The 23,053-nt window shown below is 30.7% G+C and overlaps 1 protein-coding gene across 1 annotated transcript in view; it reads right to left on the reverse strand.

The window, feature by feature from the left end:
- Window positions 1–819: 819 nt before the first annotated feature.
- The window catches only part of LOC145744768 (phospholipid-transporting ATPase ABCA1-like), a 29,287-nt gene continuing 7,053 nt past the window's right edge, over window positions 820–23,053 (reverse strand). Inside the window, exons 7-45 of the mRNA XM_082562710.1 lie at window positions 22,905–23,008; window positions 22,289–22,461; window positions 21,529–21,705; window positions 20,356–20,458; window positions 19,872–19,983; window positions 18,721–18,921; window positions 17,474–17,588; window positions 16,721–16,828; window positions 16,258–16,367; window positions 15,490–15,601; window positions 14,503–14,684; window positions 13,718–13,930; window positions 13,114–13,344; window positions 12,313–12,539; window positions 11,876–12,009; window positions 11,459–11,599; window positions 11,142–11,259; window positions 10,898–11,000; window positions 10,071–10,201; window positions 9,604–9,723; window positions 8,736–8,895; window positions 8,247–8,399; window positions 7,795–7,934; window positions 7,509–7,619; window positions 7,271–7,388; window positions 6,721–6,898; window positions 6,403–6,572; window positions 5,980–6,157; window positions 5,239–5,400; window positions 5,022–5,105; window positions 4,719–4,857; window positions 4,217–4,328; window positions 3,921–4,112; window positions 3,610–3,824; window positions 3,014–3,210; window positions 2,457–2,653; window positions 1,889–2,018; window positions 1,249–1,356; window positions 820–1,043 (exon numbers count right to left, since the gene is read on the reverse strand). Coding sequence (XP_082418836.1) covers window positions 882–1,043; window positions 1,249–1,356; window positions 1,889–2,018; window positions 2,457–2,653; window positions 3,014–3,210; window positions 3,610–3,824; window positions 3,921–4,112; window positions 4,217–4,328; window positions 4,719–4,857; window positions 5,022–5,105; window positions 5,239–5,400; window positions 5,980–6,157; window positions 6,403–6,572; window positions 6,721–6,898; window positions 7,271–7,388; window positions 7,509–7,619; window positions 7,795–7,934; window positions 8,247–8,399; window positions 8,736–8,895; window positions 9,604–9,723; window positions 10,071–10,201; window positions 10,898–11,000; window positions 11,142–11,259; window positions 11,459–11,599; window positions 11,876–12,009; window positions 12,313–12,539; window positions 13,114–13,344; window positions 13,718–13,930; window positions 14,503–14,684; window positions 15,490–15,601; window positions 16,258–16,367; window positions 16,721–16,828; window positions 17,474–17,588; window positions 18,721–18,921; window positions 19,872–19,983; window positions 20,356–20,458; window positions 21,529–21,705; window positions 22,289–22,461; window positions 22,905–23,008 — 5,821 coding nt within the window. The 3' untranslated portion in view covers window positions 820–881. The remainder of the gene's footprint in view (window positions 1,044–1,248; window positions 1,357–1,888; window positions 2,019–2,456; window positions 2,654–3,013; window positions 3,211–3,609; window positions 3,825–3,920; window positions 4,113–4,216; window positions 4,329–4,718; window positions 4,858–5,021; window positions 5,106–5,238; window positions 5,401–5,979; window positions 6,158–6,402; window positions 6,573–6,720; window positions 6,899–7,270; window positions 7,389–7,508; window positions 7,620–7,794; window positions 7,935–8,246; window positions 8,400–8,735; window positions 8,896–9,603; window positions 9,724–10,070; window positions 10,202–10,897; window positions 11,001–11,141; window positions 11,260–11,458; window positions 11,600–11,875; window positions 12,010–12,312; window positions 12,540–13,113; window positions 13,345–13,717; window positions 13,931–14,502; window positions 14,685–15,489; window positions 15,602–16,257; window positions 16,368–16,720; window positions 16,829–17,473; window positions 17,589–18,720; window positions 18,922–19,871; window positions 19,984–20,355; window positions 20,459–21,528; window positions 21,706–22,288; window positions 22,462–22,904; window positions 23,009–23,053) is intronic.

A 23,053-nucleotide genomic window follows, 5' to 3' on the forward strand; every position in this document is an offset into this window, starting at 1 on the left:
AGATGGAATGTAAAATGTCACAAACTACCAACCTACGTATGCGAAAATAAGTTAAATCTCAAAAAAACATTGAACTAATACTAATGCTTCTATTAAATTATTACATGATTTGGTCAAAAAATGATTTTAAAAATTAAAAAAAAATAGTAATGGCTGAAGTTATTATAAGAATTAAAGATAGATTAAATAATTAAGCAAAATTTTTAGCTGGATTAATTGCATTAAAGTGGCATATTATTTTGTTAAAAAGCATAAAAAAAGATTGAGTAAAAGAAAAATTTATCAATAACTTAAAATAAATAAACAAAATTTGTACCGCTACTTTAATAATTCAACTAACTTCTAATTTAAAATTTTATAAATACACTAAAGTTCATTTATCAAGTGCAATATACAGAATATCAGTTAGATAAAAAAGTGCATATTGTTAAACATAATTAGAAATTTCAACAGTGCAAATTCAACTTCAGCTGATATGCTAAAGATTTAACAAAAAAAAGTAAAAAAGAGATAGGCAATTAAAAATTGCAAACTAAAAAGAATAACAAACATTTAAAGAACTTTAAAACACAAACTCTGCTTGATAGTAGTTATAGACCAGTAACTATTAAGTGCTGATAAAAAAAACTATCACTAAATATTATTTCTATTTACAACACCCCATAATTTATATACATAGATAAAAATAAGTTATATCGCTTCTATAACATTGGGCCTAAATGCAGTGGAATTTGTGACTAATATTTACTAAAATGGCTGTAAAAAAGCATTTAAATATACAGCTTCTGTAGGCTCATTGCATATAGAGTTAAAGTGCTGGTTTTTAAAGTTCAGATTCTAATTAAAAAAAATTGCGGGGGGGGGGGGTAAATTTTGTTAAATTATGCTTTTAGAAGTTGGTTTTGACTTGAATTTATGTTGGCCATTTGAATTCCACCTCCAAGCACACTGACATCATCTAGTGGTAGCTGTTCTCCCTCACTTACCTTCCCAATATATTCGTCAAGACCATCGGTTTGAAGCTTTGCAAAATTGACAAAAACCTAAAAATTAAAGCAAATATATTTATTTTTGTGTTTTGTCCTTAATGTGGAAAGTTCAACTTTACAGCCTAACATAAGGTAAATTACATTACCAAATACATTAACCTAATTATTAGCCTTATTAAGTGTTAGCTAAATTTTTAAATTTATTTCTAATCTAATAATTCTAGTTTTGTTTAGAAAATGAACATCAGGTTTAAGTTACCTCATCCAGTGTAGTTTGGCTGATAGAATAATCCTCAATTCCAACTTGAGATTTGTTAGATTCAAGTATTTGAAACATGTGAGATAACTTGGTGTTTGAAAGTTGATACTAAACACAAAAACAAAATTAAACCAAAAAATTATATTAAGTCTGTATCAAAGTACATAAGAATTCAATGTTAATATGTTTTTTTTTAATGTATATATCCTTGATGTAAGAAGGTTGACCTCACAACCTAAACATAAACATTTTTATTTTTTTTGTATATATCTTTATCCTCAATGTAGGAAAGTCGAATGCGTGACTTAAACATAGAGTAACATCAGTTACCCCGACCCAGTCTCGAGTTGCCTTTTGCAGTTTGGGATATTATAAATTATAATTGCCCAAAAATTAAACTGCTGATTAAGTGCTGGCTCAGCAGGAGTTCATATCATTTATAGCTCCTTACTTAAGAGTGCTACAGCATGAGAGCAGTGGGGATTAAACCCACAACCTCATGTGGTGTAGCAAGTGTTCTTAATTACTACTAAACCACGCTACTTAGGGGCGTTACAGTATGAGAGCAGCTTTCTTAACATCACTATATAAACAGTTGTGTTAAAAATAAATAAAATATATTTTGTCAATATAGACTTACCATTAAAGTATTGCAGTGACTTTCCTTTAGTTTGGCTTCATTAAATGATAACATCATAAATTCCTTGACAGCCGTCAAGTCAGGATTTAAACCAGAAACTTTTACAGTTACTGTATAGCCCTCGCCAAATCTAGTAAAATAATACGTGAACAAATTATTTAAAGGAGACCGATAATTTTTAACTAGCTAAAATTATTATTTTTTATATTTATTTATTCTCGATGTGGGTCGACTTCGTGACCAAAACATAGAGTAACATCAGTTACTTGACCCAATTTCAAGTTGCTCTTGGCAGTTTAGGATATTATAGGTTATTTTTGCCCGATAATTAGGCTGCTGATTAAATATTAGCGCAGCAGGAGTTTATAGCTCCTTACTCAAGGGCCCTACAGCATAAAAGTTGTGGGGATCAAACCCAAAACCCATCATGGTAAAGCAAAGTGTTCTGACCAATAGACCACGCTACCAAGTTAATTATAATAATTAACCCAATTAAAGTCAAATTAAAATGATAACAAAAAATATGATTTAATTTAAAAACAAAAAGTTAGCATTTCAAAGTTTTTACTTGTTTTTAAGATGCTGTGGTGTGCCAAGGCATTTAAAACTTCCATTCACCATTATAGCCAACCTAGTACACAAGGCTTCACATTCCTCCATAGAGTGGGATGTCAACACAATACATTTTCCTCCTCTCACCGCCTCCGCTATTCTACTCCATAAGAAACGGCGAGACATGGGGTCCATACCAGCTGTAGGTTCATCCTAACAATTAAATTTAAATTAATTTCATTTAAACATAATTTATTGTCCCTCTGTTTTTATTAGCGTAGTGCAGTGGGTAAAACCTTTGGCTTCACTACATGAGGTCCTGAGTTCGATCTCCACTGCTCTTATGCCGTAAGCCCCTTTAGTAAGAAGTTATAAACTGTATAAACTTGCCTAAGTCAGCACTTAATCAGCAGCAAAATTACCAGGCAATTATAATCTATAATATCCTAAACTGCCAAAGGCAACTCGAGAATGGGTCGGAGTAACTAATGTTACTCTATGTTTAGGTCGTAAAATGTCGACCTTTCGACATCGAGGATAATTAAATATAAAAAAAAACATTTATTGTTTTACCAGAAACACAATCGGAGGACAGCCGATAAAAGCAATAGCTGCCGACAATTTCCTCTTATTTCCACCACTATATGTCCCCGCTGTTTTGTTCTTATAAACTTCAAGTCCGAATTTTTTGATTCCCCAATCAGCTACTCTGTCTACCTCCTCTGGTGGAACTCCGCGGAGTTTTGAGTAAAATATAAGGTGCTCACGACCTACGTAAAAATAATATTTAGTTAACAAATTATACTTTATGTTTAAGCTGTCAAGTCAGCTTTCCACATTGAAGATAAATACCGGCAACATGGTGTAGTGGTATAAGCACTTGCTACACCACCATGAGGTCGTGGGTTCAATCCCCAGTGCTTTCATGCTGTAGCGCCCTTGAGTAAGCGCTATAAATGGTACAAACCCCTGCTGCGTGAACACTTAATCAGCAGTATAATTATCGAGCAATTATAGTTTCTATATTATCCCAAACTACCACAGGCAACTCGAGACTGGGTTGGGGTAACAAATGTTATTCTATGTTTGGGACGAGCATTCGACCTTCCCACATCGAGGATAAAGATATATACAAAAAAAATACAAAAAAGTTATAACTTTTGTCTTACCTGTTAACAAGTTGTTGAGAGCTTCAAATTGGGGACAATATCCAGTGTTTTGTTGCACGTCCCTAATGTTTTCAAGTATACTTTTCTCACAAACAAAAGCTTCACCCGCACTGGGGGTCGTATCCCCTGTCAACATCTTAAAGGTAGTGGTTTTACCTGCCCCATTTACACCTAATAACCCAAAACATTCACCCTTAGGGATACCAACCGACAACCTGCAAAAAATAACATTTTTGCAATGAATATTTAAAAAAAGTGAAGTCATCCTTATCACATTGAGGATAAATTATTTTAAAAAAAATTTAATTGACCTGTCCACTGCTATTAGTGGTTTCCCTGTTCCACGTTTCTTATAAATCTTGACCAGGTTTTTAATTTTGACAATATCGTCGCACTCTCCTTCTAAAACTCTTTTCTGTTCAGCTTTTACATCATCATCAATGTCTGAAACTTCTGTTGGAATGTTGTTCAAATCAGTTACAATTCCACGTTTGATAAAAAATCTAAAAACAAAAAAGAAATCGAAATAAAGAAGGGTTTAGTTATTTTGAAATTTAAATTGTTGAAAAAAAAATTTTTTTTTTTTTACATTCTCTAAAAACCTAACCTGTATTGAATGAGAATTGTTAAAATAAAAAAAAAAATTCCAATCATAGCCATTGCCAGCAAGTTTCGTCCAACTAATGTGAATTCAAATGGATCTCTAAAATTGTTAATATCTGAAATGAGCAAACATTAAGTTAGTGGACGTTATATATTAACAAATGGCAGTGTGGTGTAGTGGTAAGAACACTTGCTACAATACCATGAGGTCGTGGGTTTAATCCCCACTGCTCCCATGCTGTAGCGCCCTTGAGTAAGGTTCCATAAACGGTATGAACTCCTGCTGAGCCAGCACTTAATCAGCAGCATAATTACCGGGCAATTATAATCTATAATATCCCAAACTGCTAAAGGCAACTCAAAGTGTATAATGCTATAATAACTTTTAACTTAAAAAAACAGGTTTTCCCTAACTCTTGGTAATTAGTATTAGTAGTAATATGACATATTGTTTACTATGAGTATACAAAGTAACTTTTTTTTTAATTTAAAATATTTTTCTTTACCAAATCGTGCAAATGCATCGGCATAGGCTTGATTGACAGCCATGTCTATTAAGCCCCGCCCCAAACAATATTGTGGAAATATAAGAAAAACTCGTTGCAAGTAATAATTTACATTATTAAGGTTGTCATCATCTAACAGCTAAATAAAAAAATATATAAAAAAATGCAAAATATGGAGTCTTATAGATAATTTAAACGTATTATTCTTTTAGTATATTGGGACATTTTTTTACTAATTTGTTACAATTTTTTTTTTTTTTTACAAAATTACATTTTCAAACAAAATTTTAAACTTATGTTTACCTCTAAAATAAATGTTGCTATACTGCAGTTGATCCCAATAAAAAGATTGCCACAAGTGAGTACCACATATGCTGTACTTGGAACCTAAAAAATTTTTTAAAAAATTTACAAAACATAAAATCACAAATAAGAATAAAAAAATATTTAAATATAATCACAAAAAAACATTGTTATCTGTATATAATTGTAATAACACCCTACTCAACATTCAAATTACCTTGAAATAAAAACTGAAAGGGTACATCATTGGAGTAATAGCAAAGCCATAAAGAAACAACAAACAGATAAGAACTGGCAAGTTGGCGGCAGATACATATGCTTTGGTTTGAAAGCAGAGGAAAATAATTATCACTATAATTGCAGGAACAGCATAGTTAATCTAAAAATAAACACAATCTTTTGTTATTCTTAATTATATATATTTACCCTTGATTTAAAAAGACTTAAAAAGATTAAAAAAATAACGGAAGCAGTGGGGATCAAACCCAGTACCTTTAGCACATTGCTAAAAGCTTAAATTCACTTATAAATTTCATAAAAGTGTTATGTTACAGAGTTTTGCAATTTTGTAAGTGATGTATATAACTTGTTAGTATGGTTGACAATGAATTACAAAATGGCTTTAAAACCTTTAAAAAATGTTTGTGGTACTTACAAATTAATTTTCAAAAATACTGGAAAATAATTATCATAAAAAACCAGGTTACCATATTTTTTTGTGTGACGTAGAAAGTACCAAGTAGCGTAGTGAATGTATACACGCTAGTACTTTCTACGTCATCACAAACAGGGCTTCCCTTTTCTTTTTTTTCATTAATTTTAATTTTTCTTTTAAAGTTGTAGAACTTAAAAAGTAGGTAAAATTAAAAAAAGTTTAAATCATTTTTGTGTTCAGCGACACCAACTTTATTAATTTTTGAGTATAAAAATATCGCTAATATATGAATTTTTTGCATACCATGTCCCATATAAAGTTGGCAATCCAATAAATAGCTTGATTCACGCCACTCACAAATTGAAGATGTTTGGCCTTGCTCACTTTTTCTTCAATCAGAAACAAAACAAAACTTGCAGGTACAAACGACAAAGCAAATATAACACAGATTGAAATTAAAGTGTCTGTAGCTGATTGAGAACTAAAAACAAAAAAAAATTTCGATTTTTTAAACTTTTAAAACAATCTCTATGACTAAACAGTTATATCCAAAACCGTCAAAGGCAACTTGAGACCGGTTCGGGGTAACTGATGTTACCCTATAATGAGGTCTGAAGTCGACCTTCCCACATTGAAGATAAACAAATGTGAAAAAAAATAAACATGAAAAGGCAAATTCCAAAAAAAAAAAAAAAAAAACTACATAAACTTATTTTTTCTACTTACAATGCAGCTAAATCAACTTGGGATTGGGTAAAATTCAGAGGATGATTTATAACAGATATTCCATAATCTGATGGGTTCACTCCAGGTGGTAACTTTGCTCTTAATGCTGCATTGTTCAATATATTCAACCATGTTGGCATAGAGTGGTATCCGTTATTGTCAAACCATACCTTTAAAAATATAAATAAATTCCTTTTAAAATTTTACTACCCTAAAAATGGTGGCAAAAAAATGTTACATAAAAACTTGGGTCTTTAAATTAAAATCTTACTAAAAATTTGAATTTATTTTTTAATTTTTTAACTAGAATATTTGTACCTTAGCATTATCTGTTCTAAATAAACCTTCGATGATATCAACAATTGCGGTCACATTTTCATCTGAAATATTGGAGCTTGCGATAAGTCCTTGAACTATTGGAGTTAGTTGTTCTGGAGTAAATGTTGCATGGAATTTATCTCCCAATGATAAACCACCATACCTCTCTTGAATAAAACTAAAAAAAGAGTTGAATAAATATATTTTTATGCCACCAAAATGTTTTTACTTAAACTACTACTCCTTGTCATACCGCTTACGATTAAGTCTGACAGTGTGGTGTAGTGATCAGAACACTTGTCTTGACGACATGAGGTCCTGGGTTCAATTCCCACTGCTTTTTCTGCTGTAGCGCCCTTGAGTAGGGGGTTTAATCGGTATAAATTCCTGTTGAGCCAATACCTAATCAGCAGCTTATTTATCGGGCAGTTATAATCTATAATATCCCAAACTGCCACAGGCAACTTGAGACTGGGTCGGGGTAACAAATATTACTCTATGTTAAGGTCGCATAAAAACAAAAATCTCCATTTTATTTAACAAAACTTACTGGTCTACAGTTTTGACAAGCCAATCGCTGACATTTCTATCCGTCATGTTGTACATCGTGTCACTAGTGGGCGCTAACACTTGTGGTGTGGCTTCACCTCCAGCTCCAATCGGACATTCTAAAAAATATTTATTTATTTTTAAATTTTCATTTTGTAAAAAAATTAAAAAAAAATATTATAGAATAAATATCATTATCATGTTGTTTTTACTAAAATTATTTTAGTTTTGTTTTTAACCTGCTAGAAGCACCCTTGTTTGTTTATTGGTACATTGGCAAACTTCAGTTGAGTTTGAGTCAGCCAACTGACTGAAACCTCTTACAGTCGTGTCTGTTGTCCAACTTTGAGCTAAAAAAAAAACATAAAAATAAATAATTTACAAAATTAAAAAGTATTACTAAACTACTAAACAAAACTATTAAAGGTCAAAGGTGTATATTTATATTTTATAATATTAGTAAAGTCATAAATATTTAACAAAGACAAAAAACAACATTTTAACTTTTTTAAGTCATCTACTTACCTCCAATATTATCGCATGTAATGAAGTCATCATTATAATTCAGCACACTATATCCATTAACACATCTCATTCCTATACCGGGGTTCTCTAATAAGGATTCACTTATTGGGGTGGATAGATTACCTGTCACATCATCATTACTAAAAAAAAGCACAAAAAAAATTTGGATAAAAATCTTATATCTTTATTTTTAATGTAAAAAACAGAGTAACATTTGTTACCTGACCCAGTCTTGAGTTAACTATAGCAGTTTGAAATATCACTGATTGTAATTGCTGATAATTTATCTGCTGATAAATTTGACTTAGCAGGTGTTCATACCATTTATAGCGCCCTGCTTAAGGACACTACAGCATAAGAGCAGTGGTAATTAAACTCTAGTTCTTATGTAGTAAAGTGAAATTTTTTACACCACACTGCCAATTATTTGTAAAAAATAGTTCAAATTTTACCTGTAGAAGAAGTTAGTGTCTCCATACATCCAAGGCTGAAGTTCCAAAGGTGGAAAACTGTCGACATTTGGTATAATAAGGGCAAAAGCAAGAGCCAAGGCAACAAAGATTGCTGGTACAATAACTGAGGCTACAAATCCTTTGCGATTTCGCCTAAAAAGTTTTATATATATATATATATTTTTTTGTATATATAAATTTATCTTCGCTGTGGGAAAGTCGAATGTGCGACTTAAACATAAAGTAACATCAGTTACTCTGACCCAGTCTCGAATTGCCTGTGGCAGTTAAAGATATTAGAGACTATAATTGCCCGATAATTATGCTGCTGATTAAGTGCTGGCTCAGCAGGAGTTCGTACTGTTTATAGCGCCTTACTCAAGGGCGTAAGGTGTAAGAATTTTTGTTACTTATTAAATTAATTATTTATTAAGCCCTTAAGTCATTTTTCTAAAATTTACAAAAATATTTTTTATATTTTTTACAAACCTTGCATGATGAAATCTTTTGATAAACAATGCTTTAAATTGTTGAAGGACTAATTCGTTTCCGGTGATCTTATATGATCCACTTCCATCTGATCCATCATCTGCACTCAGCTCTTCCAACATAGGCTCAACTGGACTTCTTTCCTTATTCCGAGAAGATACTACAGAAAAAAAAAATTTTTGTATTTTTTTTACCAAAAATTACAAAATTAAGTAAAAATTTAACAAAGTGAAAAAAAAAATTTTTTTTTTAAGTAAAATTATATTTCGCATACTGATAAAACAAAATTATTTTATTAAAAAAATTAATAAATGAAAAAGAAGGGGTAATAAAGGGCAGGCAATTATGTTTTTTAGGTAAAAGAAAATTTAAGAAGACAAATTTGTCAAATTATATCTAAACAGAAATGTAAGCAAAGCAAAATTTAAAAATTACAAAAAAAATAAACTTATTTAAAAAAAAATATTAACCACATTAAGTTAATATAACATGCAAAGTTACCTACCCAACGGAACTGTATCAGAGAAGTCAACAGACACTGCAGCAAATTAACGGTAAATTGATAGCACAACATGCAACAAACAGAAGACAGAATTAGTTTTAGAAATATTACAAGTTGAATAATTAAGGTGCATACACATTATTATTACATTAATATAATTTCAACCAAGAAAATAAAATAGCTAATAAAAAAAAGGCAAAAAATTGAATGAAAACTAATAAATATTGGAAGCAGTAACTTTTGAATAGCCCTTAACATAAATTTAAACAAGCAAAATTTATTTAGATAATTCCAAATGTTATATATTGTTAATAACACACAGTCACCATAAGTCACATGTTAGCATGCTAAGTTTGTAATACTTACTTGAAGATGACATCGTCCTTCTTCTTGAACTGGATCGTAATCTTGCTTGGTCTTCTGTACTAACTGAAGGTCTGATGCTACTATTTCGTTTTCGACTTCCACCAAAACAACAGCAACAACCTAAAAAAAATATTGTCTAGTTTATTTAAAGGGTAATATGCTTATGGCACTACTAGCAAGCACAAAAAACAATAAGTGCAAAAAATATCAGGTAATTAAGAATAATGCTATCTGAAAGTTAGCTTAAGACTGAGTTTGGTCTACAAATGTTACCCTATGTTTAGACTGTGAAGTCGGCTTTTCCACATCCAAAAAAAAAATAAATATAAAAAATTAAAAATAATAATTTTAGTTAACTTACCACATTTCCAATGCATAGCTAATACATAATAAAAATAATTTATCATAAAAAACATAATTTAAAAATAACTTTTTTTTTATAATAAATAATTTACAAATTGTCTTACAAGATTTTTTCTCTTTTAAATCTTCTTCTTCTTTCTGTTCCGCAACACTCAAAAATATTTCCTCTAAGCTAGTGTCAGTTAAACCAAATGTATAATCCTGATCATCCAATTTTGTTAACAATTTCACATACCTAAAAACAATTTGTTTAAGTCAGTAAAATAAAAACCCGTTTTCTATATTATTTTTTCGATTTATTTATTTTACATATGCGAAGCCCATTTTTAGGGCAAGGGACCTCTTGCCCTAAAAATGTGATAACATTAGTTACCCTGACCCAGTCTCAAGTTGAATTTGGTAGTTTGGGATATTATTAATTATAATTGTCTAATACCGACAGCGTGGTGTAGTTACTGGCAGCGTGGTGTAGTGGCGAAAACACTTGCTACACCACACATGAGGTCGTGGGTTCAATCCCAACTGATCTCATGCTGTAATGCCCTTGAGTAAGGCACTATAAACGGTACAAACTCCTGCTAAGCCAGCACTTAATCAGCAGCATAATTATCAAGCAATTATAATCTATAATATCCCAAACTGCCACAGGCAACTCGAGACTGGGTCAAAGTAACTGATGTTAATCTATGTTTAAGTTGCGCATTCAACCTTCCCACATCGAGGATAAAGATATATACAAAAAAAAATTAAATTGCTAATTGTTTTTTGTCTTTGCAGAAGTTTATGCTGCTTTACAGTGCTTTAATAAAGGGTTCTACAACAGGTAAGCAACAGAAATGAAACCTAGGATCTCATGTTGCCAAATTATAGTGACCAAGTATATATACACTAATTTTATTGTAAAATTATCTGTAAATATACATTATCTTACCCTCCTTCAGACTGGGCTGAGTAGGGAAGAATGTAAGTCACTTCTCTTGGTGTTTCTTCATGTAATTTAGCATCCGGTATTACACTTAATATTTGAGCTTGTACTGAAAAATAAATTAATTAAAAGTAATTTAGAAAGTGAAATTTTTTATAAAACTGCTTAAAAATAAAAAATAGTGTCTGTAAAGCAACCAACTTATAATTTTTGCTTTCTTTTAGAAAAAAAGGTAAGTTTTTTAACTTACAGGATGAGATCCTCTTTCCGTCTCCATTATTTGAGGCAGAAGAGAGGGAAGTGGAAGATGCGGAACTTGATGGAACCACGCTGGAACCGGATTCAAATCCCTCATCCACAGTATTCAACTAAACAAAAACAAAAAAATTTATTTTTCGAAAATTAATTTAAAATTTTATATTTTTCTAAAAAAAAATTAAATATGTTATTTTTGTTTGTTATTTAAACTTATGTTCACTTCATATAAATAATTTAAATCTCTTAAACCCAACTGTTTTACTTACATTTAACCGACTTGTTTAAAAAAAGAAAATGAAAATTTCTTACCAACAAGCTTGGAAGTTTTTCTTTCAGTGCGGTAGGTGTCGATGATGGGGAATCCCCATCGGGTTTGACTATTGTGAGATAATAACCGACCCCAAAACAGCTCTTAAGAAACAGGGACGACCCGCAACACTTTAGCTTACCCTGAATTTAATTATTTAAATTTTTTTTTTTAATTTACCGGCAGCATGGTATATTGGTAAGAACACTTGGTTTTACTACATGAAGTCCTGGGTTTGATTCCCACTGCTCTCATGCTGTAGCATCCTTAAATAAAGTGCTATAAACGGTATGAACTTCTGTTTAGCCAATACCAGTCGACCATCCTACATTAGGGACAAATAAATGCAGAAAAAAATACTTTATAGCACATTTTTTTAGCCGTAAAGAGCGAAATAGTGACCCTGTATTTTTAAATACCTCGTTAATTATAGCAATCCTATCTCCCAGTAAGTCAGCTTCGTCCATGTGGTGAGTAGATAGAATGATCGTACGGTTCTCCCGATATCTTAGAAGTAAATCCCAAATACCTCGACGAGCATAAGGATCAACTCCTAAAAAACAAAAAAATTAAATTAAAATAAAAAAACTAGTGGTCTGCCAAAGCAATTAAAAGGTCGACTTCAGGAACTAAACAAAGAGTAACATTTGTAACCCCGACCCAGTCTCGAGCAACCTTTGCTAGTTTGAGATATTAAATTTTTTCATTGTCTGTCTAGTTTTAATAGTTACAACCTTACAGTTTTCTTAACAGTAACTGACAGTATGCAACCACTTCTAAAAGGAGAAAAAATTTAACAATTTTCCTAGAAAGCTGATTTTTAATTTTTAAATCAAAAAAATAATCTAGAACTTACCTGCTGTTGGTTCATCCAGTATGACACATTTTGAGCCGCCGACAAATGCCACTGCCACCGATAATTTCCTTTTCATGCCACCGGATAAATGCCGTGACAGTTCGTTCTTCTTGTGTGGCAAACCGACATGATCCAACATTTGTTTTATTTCATTTTTGTCCGTTTTTTTCCCACTCATGGCTGATTTGAGACCAGCATAAAAACGTAAATGCTCCATAACGGTTAAGCTAAAAAAAAATCAAAATAAATTTTGTAAAATAGAATCTTAATAGTAATATTTTTTTTTTATATATATATCTTTATCCTCGATGTGGGAAAGTCGAATGCGCGACATAAACATAAAGTAACATCAGTTACTCCGACCCAGTCTCGAGTTGCCTGTGGCAGTTTGAGATATTATAGATTATAATTGCCCGATAATTATGCTGCTGATTGCTGGCTCAGCAGGAGTTCATACCGTTTATAGCGCCTTTCTCAAAGGCACTACAACATGAGATCAGTGGGGATTGAACCCATAACCTCATATGTGGTGTAGCAAGTGTTCTTGCCACTACACCACGCTGCCGGTCTTATATATAAACGAAAACACAACTGATATTTTTTTTAAGAACATTTTGTTATTGATTGTTAGTTTATTTTACAGTAAAACCATTGGCTTTTTAACAAAAATATTAATTAAACAAAAATAGTTTTTAGTGTTTAAATCCTATAACCTTACAATCTTTAAATCAAGTTATTTAATGTTTAGATAAAATTGGCCGAAACCTTTAGAAAAATATTAAAAAAAATAAAAAAACTCACTGTCCAAATAAAACATTATGTTGAGGACAGAACCCAAGCTGATGCCGAATATCGTCCATCTCGCTTCTGATATCGTTCCCGTACACCAAAGCCGTACCACTAGTGGGAGGAAAGAGCCCTGTTAGCATGGACATCGTGGTGGTTTTCCCTGCCCCATTGTGACCCAGAAACGAGGTAATTTGACCCTCAAAAAAGTTAAGAGAAAGATCATCGACAGCAACCTTTCCATTGCTAAAAAAAATTTTAATAGACTTTTTATTTTTTTTTTTGGAAAATTAGTTTAATTTAAAAAATGTGACATATTTAAGTAGTTTACAAGGCCCTGGGTTCGATTCCCACTGCTGCCATGCTCTAGCACTATTCAATAAGGCTTTATAAACTTAATAAAGTTCTGTTGATCCAAACAAAACTGTCTGCAAATTTATTTTTAGGCAATTATAATCAATCATATTTTAAAGCCAAAGTCAACTTGAGACTAGAGTTAAACAGGTACTTATGTTGGGGCTGTGAAGCCAGCCTTTGTTATCCTTTTTACATTGAAATTAAATTTCAAACTTATATTCTAAAGTCACCTTTTTACATCAAGGTAAAAATTTCATTTTACCTGTAAACTTTCTTTAATTTTTTAATCGTGACTCCCAGTGGTAAATTCTGAGGTTCAGCTTCCAATTTGATGTCAGAATTATTATCAACGATTTGTGTAAACCCTGTCATAACATCGTTGGTGTGAGAAGATCCACACCAGTAAGATCGTTGAACAAAGAAGTACCAGGGTCGAGGGATCCCGTATTTTCCTGGGAAGACACTCTCAACATACCTGTAGAAGAAATTTTCTTATTACAAGTTATGCAAATCCTGGCAGCGTGGTATGGTGGTAAGAACACTTGCTACACCACACATGAAGTCGTGGGTTCAATCCCTACTGATCTCATGCTGTAGCGCCCTTGAGTAAGGCACCATAAACGGTATGAACTTCTGCTGAGCCAGCACTTAATAAGCAGCATAATTATCAGGCAATTATAACCTATAATATCCCAAACTGCCACAGGCAACTCGAGACTGGGTTGGAGTAACTAATGTTACTCTATGTTTAAGTCGCACATTCGACTTTCCCACATCGAGGATAAAGATATATACAAAAATAATATATATATTTTTTTGCAGTTAATTGATTTTTACTGCTAAATATGTTAAAAATCAAGTATTGTTTACTAGGCATTATAGAGTAAAAAAAAATTAATATATCATTTGCTTTTACTTAATAAAAAAAATTACTGTCTTATAATATAAATTAAATAACAATTTTTACGATTTAAAAATTAATTTTAGGTGTGATTTCTAATTTTTTAAAGTTGACGACAAAAAATTATTAAAACTAACAAAACTTACCAGGTCAATAAAAGATAAATCGCAGCATCCACCAACATCATGATCATCGAGAGGAGGAAGTTGAAGTCATCATTAGGATCCGGACTTGAGTTCCAATTTGTAAACTGGATCCCTTGTCCGGACATCTCATATCTGGAGATGTAACCTGCACCATATCCAAATGCAACAGAAGACAGGAGGCTCTGTATACCAAGTATAAAAATAATTAACTTTAATTTTTTTAAAGTCATATATTAGCGATATTTTTTTACTCAAAAATTAATAAAGTTGGTGTCACTGAACACAAAAATGGTTTTAACTTTAAATAATTTCACCTACTTTTTAAGTTATACAACTTTCCAAAAAAAAATTTAAAATTATTGAAAAAAAAGAAAAGAGAAGCCCTGTTTGTGATGACGTAGAAAGTATTAGCTTGTATACATTCATTACGCTACTTGGTACTTTCTACATCACACAAAAAATATGGTAACCTGGTTTTTTATGTTAATCATTTTCCAGTATTTTTGAAAATTTAATTGTAAGTACCACAGACATTTTTTAAAGGTTTTAAAGCCATTTTGTAATTCATTGTCAACCATACTAACTTGTTATATACATCACTTACAAAATTACAAAACTCTCTAATATATCACTTTATGGAAAGTGTGTATAAATCTCAATATATTAAAACAAAGTTGTTTTAAATAATGAATATTTGCCACAACCAGATGTGTTACAAGGCCTATATAAAAGAAACTACTAAACTGCATGAACATATTCACAAAAAAAAATGATAATGACGTTTACCAAAATTAGGGCCCACAATATTTCAGAAAACAAAAAGTATTTTACACATAAAAAATCTAATTTTTAGTAAAATACTGTTTTCAAGCTTATATTTATCTATAAAAAGTCTATTTGGCAATATAGTGTGTTTTAATATGACAGTAATTAATAATAAGCAGTGTTGTTGTTTTTAATGTTATAAAAATAACATATTTAACTCACAGCAATGGTTTTAGTAGCAAGTGTCATCCTATCTTCAAATGCAACCACCATGTTGTAAGGAATGTAAAGTAGAAAGTAAATAATTCCACCACAAGCTGCTGCTAGGTTTGCTCTATAATTAAAAGGTAGATAATTGTAAAAAAAAAATTTTAAATTTTTTAAATTAATTTTTTTTTTCACATTTCAAATAATTTTTTTTCACAATAATTTTTTCTGGATGGTAAGACCTCTTTTCACAGCCTAACCATAGAGTAACATTTGTTGTGTTAAACCAGTCTTGATTTGGCTTTAGCAGTTTGGAATATAATTATTTATAATTGCCCGATAATTAACCTGTAGATTGGCTTTTAACTAGGCAAAAGTTTAAACCATTTTTTTTGGATAAATCTTTTTACTTAATGTGGAGGGGTGAACTTCACATCCTAAAGAGTAACAACAGTTACCCTGACCCAGTCTCGAGTTTCCTTTAGCAGTTTGGGATATTATTGATTATAATTGCCCGATAATTATACTGCTGATTAAGTGCTGGCTCAGCAGGAGCTCATACCGTTTATAGCACCTTACTCAAGGACGCTACAGCACGAGAGCAGTGGGGATTGAACCCACGACGTCATGTAGTGTAGCAAGTGCTCTAACCACTACAGAGTAGTAGCATTTTTTTAAATATAATAACAATTTAAAGTCAAATCAAATTAAATGATTATACTTATATATATGGTTTTTAAGTAGTATAAATTGTGGGTAATTTAATAATTAAACAAGTCTTACTTTGAAAAAAAGCAACTGATCAGGAAACATTGTGAAACGGTTGCCAAAGCAAAACAACAAAGCCATAAAATGACAATAAACATATTGCTATATGGAGTGACATCGCCAGCCTAAAAATACAGAAATCATGAAAACTTTTTAGGTAATTTCCAATGGTGTTTTGCAAATAGGGAATTTTTTAACTTTTTTTAAAAAGCTACAGATAAAAAAAAACATAAATATGTAATGTAATGTTGTTCAAGTAATCACCGGCAGCAGGGTGTAGTGGTAATAACACTTGCTACACAACACATGAGGTCGTGGGTTCAATCCCCACTGATCTCATGCTATAGCGCCCTTGAGTAAGGTGCTATGAACGGTATGAACTCCCGCTGAGCCAGCACTTAATCAGCAGCATAATTATCGGGCCATTATAGAATTTTATTTTTTTAGAAACCTGATATTGTAAACACTTTGTGCTTACCTTTAAAACAATAGCAAGAAGAACAATTGAAGCAAACATGACAATAAAGGAATTAATGAACCAGGCTACCCAATGAACTCCATTACTTAAACCCATCATTTTCATGACCTTAAAAAACAAAAATTTAGTAATATATATTTAATTAAATAAAAGGTCATCCTTGTAGCATTCATGACGCAAATTTTCTGGCATAAGTTATAAATATCTGTTTTTTTTTTATTTATTTGTTTTTTTGTATATATCTTTATCCTCGATGTGGGAAAGTCGGATGCGCAACTTGAACATAGAGTAACATCAGTTACTCCGACCCAGTCTTGAGTTGCCTGTGGCAGTTTGGAATATTATAAATTATAATTGCCTGATAATTATACCGATGATTAAGTGCTGGCTCAGCAGAAGTTCATACCGTTTATAGCACCTTACTCAAGGGCGCCACAGCATGAGGTCAGTGGGGATTGAACCCACGACCCCATGTGTGGAGTAGCAAGTGTTCTTACCACTACGCCACGCTGTCGGTTTATTTTTTAACAGAGTATTTTTTTAGGCCTTGCATCATTTTTTTGTGCCCAGCAAAAATATGTACAGTCCTTACTTAAGAATGGACAACATTAGTGGAAATCTAATCCAAGACTTTATGAAATAAATAAATTGCTAAAATGGGCTCAAAATAAATAATATTTAACAAAATTTATTTTTGTAAATAAATTAATTGTTTTGTCAAATGTATTATTTGTTAAATATTAACTACATTACCTCTTTCAGTCTTTGTTCTTTCTCGTAAACAATATTCTTAATAATAATACAAACTGAAAATATCCAAGCCAACGTCATTAATAATGAAAGTAAAGACGATAAATATTCCAAAAATCTAAAAAAAAATTAAAATTTTTAAAATTTGAAAAAAATTTAATCTTTCGAAATTAATTTTGTCACGTAATACAAATTATCATGCATAATTTAAACCAGTTCAAAATATGAATAGAAGAATAAAATTATGACTTGAAAAATAAAATTAATTATATTTATAGTAAATTAGAGTACATTGGTATATGTATATAAATGTTTAATAATTCAAAGTTAAAGTCTGAAATTTATGATACTGGCAGCGTGGTGTAGTGGTAAGAACACTTGCTACACCACATGTGAGGTGGTGGGTTCAATCCCCACTGAATTCATGCTGTAGCGTCCTTGAGTAAGGACCTATAAACGGTATGAACTCCTGCTGAGCCAGCACTTAATCAGCAGCATAATTATCGGGCAATTATAATCTACAATATCCCAAACTGTCACAGGCAACTCGAGACTGGGTCGGAGTAACTGATGTTACTCTATGTTTAAGTCGCGCATTTAACTTTCCCACATCTAGGATAAAGATATATACAAAAAAAAAATAGGCGATACTAAAAAATATATGAATTTAGATTTTATGAAATTTGAATAACCAAACACACAAAAAATGCTTTTCAATAATTTCGAATTACATTTTTTTTTCATTTGAAATTATGTCCACTCTTAATTATAATCATCCATGATTTTTGGCAAACTTTTTAATATCTTACTCATCATAAGAATAACAAGGATATGGATATTCTTGGAGGTATATGCCGGGAAATTGAGTAACAGACGAGTTTTTAATCAACATGTACATAAAAGATCGCTCTAATATGTCTTGTATAAATAAAAAACCACCGAAATAATATGCCATGTCATTAGAAGAATAACTAGCGCTTGCCGTTGGCTGCCAGTCGCTGAAAGAAATTGATTGTTACAGTAATTTTACACAAAAAAACTACGATACCGGTGTGTCATGCATTTTGGATAAGGTATATGCAAAATGATGGAAAAAATTTTTAACAAAATTTTAATAAATTTTTTTCAAAAAATTTTAACAAACCATTTTATTTTTTGTAACCATTTGCACTTTATAACCGTTTGTAAAACGCATGACACCACCAAAAAAGAGAAAAAATAGTCATAATTCCACCTGCCAACAACTTTACCTGTCTCTTGTATAACAAGGATATGGAAACTCTTGTAAATAACTTCCCAAAACAAAATTATTTTGTGACGCACCAGGCTGATTTGAGGCTATGCCAGTCGATTTAACAATCGCATTTTCGATTAAATCTTGAATTTGAACGAAACCACTCAGGTAGTATTTTACGCGGCCGGTGCCACTTTCTGCACCAGGTCGCCAGAAACTGGTTCAAATTAAATAGTTAATTAATAAAAAAAATTAATTGGTTGATTATAAGAAAAGAGTAAAATGGTTAATTAAGTATTTACCAATAAAATTAAATGGTTAATTAATAAAAACAATTAATTGCTTGATTATAAGAAAAGAGTAAAATGGTTAATTGTTTAAAATAATTAAATACCAATAAAATTAAATGGTTAATTACAATATAATTGGTTAATAAATACCATAAAATTTAACCATTTGTCATTTAAAATATAAACCAAATATAATTACAAATAATTAACAAGTTTTGAATTAATTAACAATAACTGACTTGAAATATTTTGCATTGCAAATTTAACTAAATTTTTTAGACATATTTTATTCAAGTTTTAGTACATTAATTATAATTTCTTAGCAATAAAAATTTATAACTATTTTTTTAATTTTTACATGCTCTATTTTTTTTTAATTTTTAATTTAAATTTAATGTTCATAAAAGATAATAATATTAATAGATTTACATACATAATTTAGAGTGCAAATTTGAATTTAATATCTTGGTAATTAGAATATCAGGATACCATATGGCATAGGATAATTAAAAAGGTAATTCTAACTAGTAATTAGTAAACATGATTACTGCATTACAGTGTTTGTGTTATTATGTATTGCATTATTAATTTTTTTAACCTTTGTTCTACATAGCCAAATACTTCAGTAAAAATTCTATTTTATAATCACTACAATTTTTTTGTAAATGTATTAAAAAATAACCTAAAATTGGGGGTAATTAGATATAATGTTTAATCATTTATTTTCTTTTAAAACGAATTGGTAAACTATTATTGAAACTATCTGTATACTTTCCTACTACAAAACAATTTACTAATTATTATTTCTATTTTAAATTAAATACTTATAAAAGTACATCTAGTTTTAAAAAAGAAAATGTGAATAAATTGAACTTACAATCTCTGAACAGAAGTTGTGCGTGTCACTGAGCCTGCATCTTGTCTTATTTTGTATTTAATTATTTTTGGAAGTGTAGTATCCAATGCATTTGGACTTTCAAACACAATTCCTAAAAAAATAAATTAAAAAAATAAATATATATAAAAAACAACTCAAAAAGTTTTAAAAATTTATTCAATTTAAGTTTATTTTATTATATTTATTTATCCTTGATGTGGGAAGGTTGACTTTACGACGTGAACATAGAGTAACATCAGTTACCCCAACTCAGTCTCAAGTTGCCTTTGGCAGTCCGGGATATAGATTATAATTGCCCGATAATTGAACTGCTGATTAAAGGTTGGCTCAGCAGGAGTTCATACCGCTTGTAGCGCCTTACTCAAGGGCGCTACAGCATAAGAGCAGGGTGGAATTAAACCCCAAACCTCATGTAGTAAAGCCAAGTGACCACTACACCATGCTATGTTTAATTTCCACTTACCAGCCCACAATGTTTTATTGTTAACCAATGCGATCCCATCCACCACCAACTCCTGCTCAGTATTATAACCAACATATTTGTCCAGCTCTACACATCCTAACACCTAAAAATAAAGCGAAAAAAACATTAAAGTTTTGTCATATTGTGGGTGCTGTATCAGCATTTTTAAGTAAAGTCATTTTTTAAATAAATCATGCTGATAGAATAGTGTTTTATTGTTTTAAACAAACGAAAAACTACTATTTGTAGATAGGCTATTAAATCATAAAATTATTGAAGGTATAATAAATAATTAATTCAATCTTTATTTATTATAAATATCATGTAGAATAAGCCTACAGATGGTTAACTACTTATAATACAGAAAAAAATAAATTCTTTGTTTAAAAAAATAAAATAGTATGTAAATGAAGTTATTAATAAAATTATTAAAATGTTAATCTGTAAATAAACTTAATTAAAAGTGTATTATTAATAGAGTTAATAATAAAATGTAAATTAAATAGAAAAAGTAACACGTTTTCAATTTATTTAAAAAAGTAACCGATACTGTCACGACAAATTTAATCCCAAAAAAAATTAAAATCTAAATTAAATAGCATTTTGTAACTTTAAACCAAACAGGAAGTTGTAACGCGTCATAAAATTATGCAATGTTAGAATGACAACAAAAAATATGACGCAACATAACATGTCTTTTCTTTTTTATTGTAAGGATGGAATGTTAGACCATCTTAACAGTAACTTATTATATTCAGAATTTATTATTCTTTTTTTTGTATATATCTTTATCCTTGATGTGGAAAAGTCAAATACGCAACTTAAACATAGAGTAACATCAGTTACTCCAACCCAGTTTTGAGTTGTCTTAAGCAGTTTGGGATATTATAGATTATAATTGCCCGATAATTATACTGCTGATTAAGTGCTGGCTCAGCAGGAGTTCCCACCGTTTATAGTGCCTTACTCAAGAGCGCTACAGCATGAGATCAGTGGGGATTGAACCCACGACCTTATGTTGGTGTAGCAAGTGTTCTTACCACTACACAACCTTTATAGACTGTTTACAACACTATTTCAAGCATAATTTTGTTTTTAAAATTTAAATACGTTAATGGTACTATGTTTTATTTTTAGATATCTTTAAAAATACAAACAATGGTTTAATGTTACCTTTGTTGCGATGACAATTCCGGCGTTGACTTGCGAATACAAATCTTTCCATGTTGTGATATTGTCATTGGGGTCGTTGTCGTTGGATAAAAATATTTGTAATTGTTGTAAATTTGCGACGGAGATGTTTAATTGAGAAGCCAGAAGGTTTAACGTCTGTGCATTGGCAAGAAGACCCTAAAATAAAAAAAAATCATAAAAAAGTTAAATTTTGGAATACGATAAAAAACAGTTAAAAAAATAATTGTAATTTTATAACAAACCGAGTACAATTTTTTTTTATTAAACTTTATGCAAAAATAAACAATTTAAAATAGTTTAGTTTTAAATAATTAATTTATATTGACAATTGCCAATTGCTATGTTGTTCAATTTAAATCCATATTAATTACACTTATTTATACACAAATGTATGTCGAAATTTAAATATTATTTCATGCTGAAACTATTTAAAAACACGTCACATATATCCCAAAATAACAAACTATTTGTCAAATCTATGTGCTATGACACAGCAAATTTAAAATTCCTTTGTTATCCATAATATAGAGAAACAATGAGAGTAAAAGAGTAAAGGTAAGAGGTATCATGTTACACTTTGAAAACGTTACATAACTTGTTATGAAACTTTAAAATGGGTTTAAATTCTGTAAGCTACAATTTAAAACCCAATATTGAAGTTAAAAAAATTATAAATTACCACTTTTAAAAATCTAAAATTAAAAAAAAAATAAAAATTTATTTTGGCTTAATTTTTTACCCTTAATGCTTGGGCATTGGCTCCACTTTCTAGAGATTGGTATAATGATGGTCCTATGGTGGATTGCCATTGATTTCCAAGGTTCTGTAGAGCCCCAATTTCGACAAAGGTGCTGTTAGCTTGAGCTATGATGGACCTTGTTAGTGGAGTATCGGGGGTATACAAGATTTTACCTTTAAAAAAATTTTGAACATAAAAATTAAAAATTCTTAAAGGAGAGCGTTTTTAACAAAAAAAAAAACTTTTTTTTTTGTATATATTTTTATCCTCGATGTGGGAAAATCGAATGCGCGACTTAAACATAGAGTAACATCGGTTATTCCGACCCAGTCTCGAGTTGCCTGTGGCGGTTTGGAATATTATATAGATTATAATTGCCCGATAATTATACTGCTGATTAAGTGCTGGCTCAGCAGAAGTTTATACCGTTTATAGCACCTTACTCAAAGGCGCTACAGCATGAGAGCAGTGGGGATTAAACCCACGACCTCATGTGTGGTGTAGCAAGTGTTCTTACCACTACACCACGCTGCCGGTTAAATAAAATGCTTGCTTTCTGTAATTGTGATTTAAAAAAAATAGATTTTAAATTAATTTTAAAAAATAGATATTTTACCAAGTATAACAGGTTTAAGTGCTTCCCACAGGATGTTAAACTGGGCATTGCTTTCCAACTGTCTAATCATATCTTCACAAAAAGTATCATTTCCAGTGTCAGTACTTAAAAAATAAATTCATTTTTAGAAAAACGTTAAAATTAAATTT

This window comes from Corella eumyota, chromosome 3 (assembly GCF_963082875.1).
Source record: "Corella eumyota chromosome 3, kaCorEumy4.1, whole genome shotgun sequence".
Taxonomy (NCBI): domain Eukaryota; kingdom Metazoa; phylum Chordata; class Ascidiacea; order Phlebobranchia; family Corellidae; genus Corella; species Corella eumyota.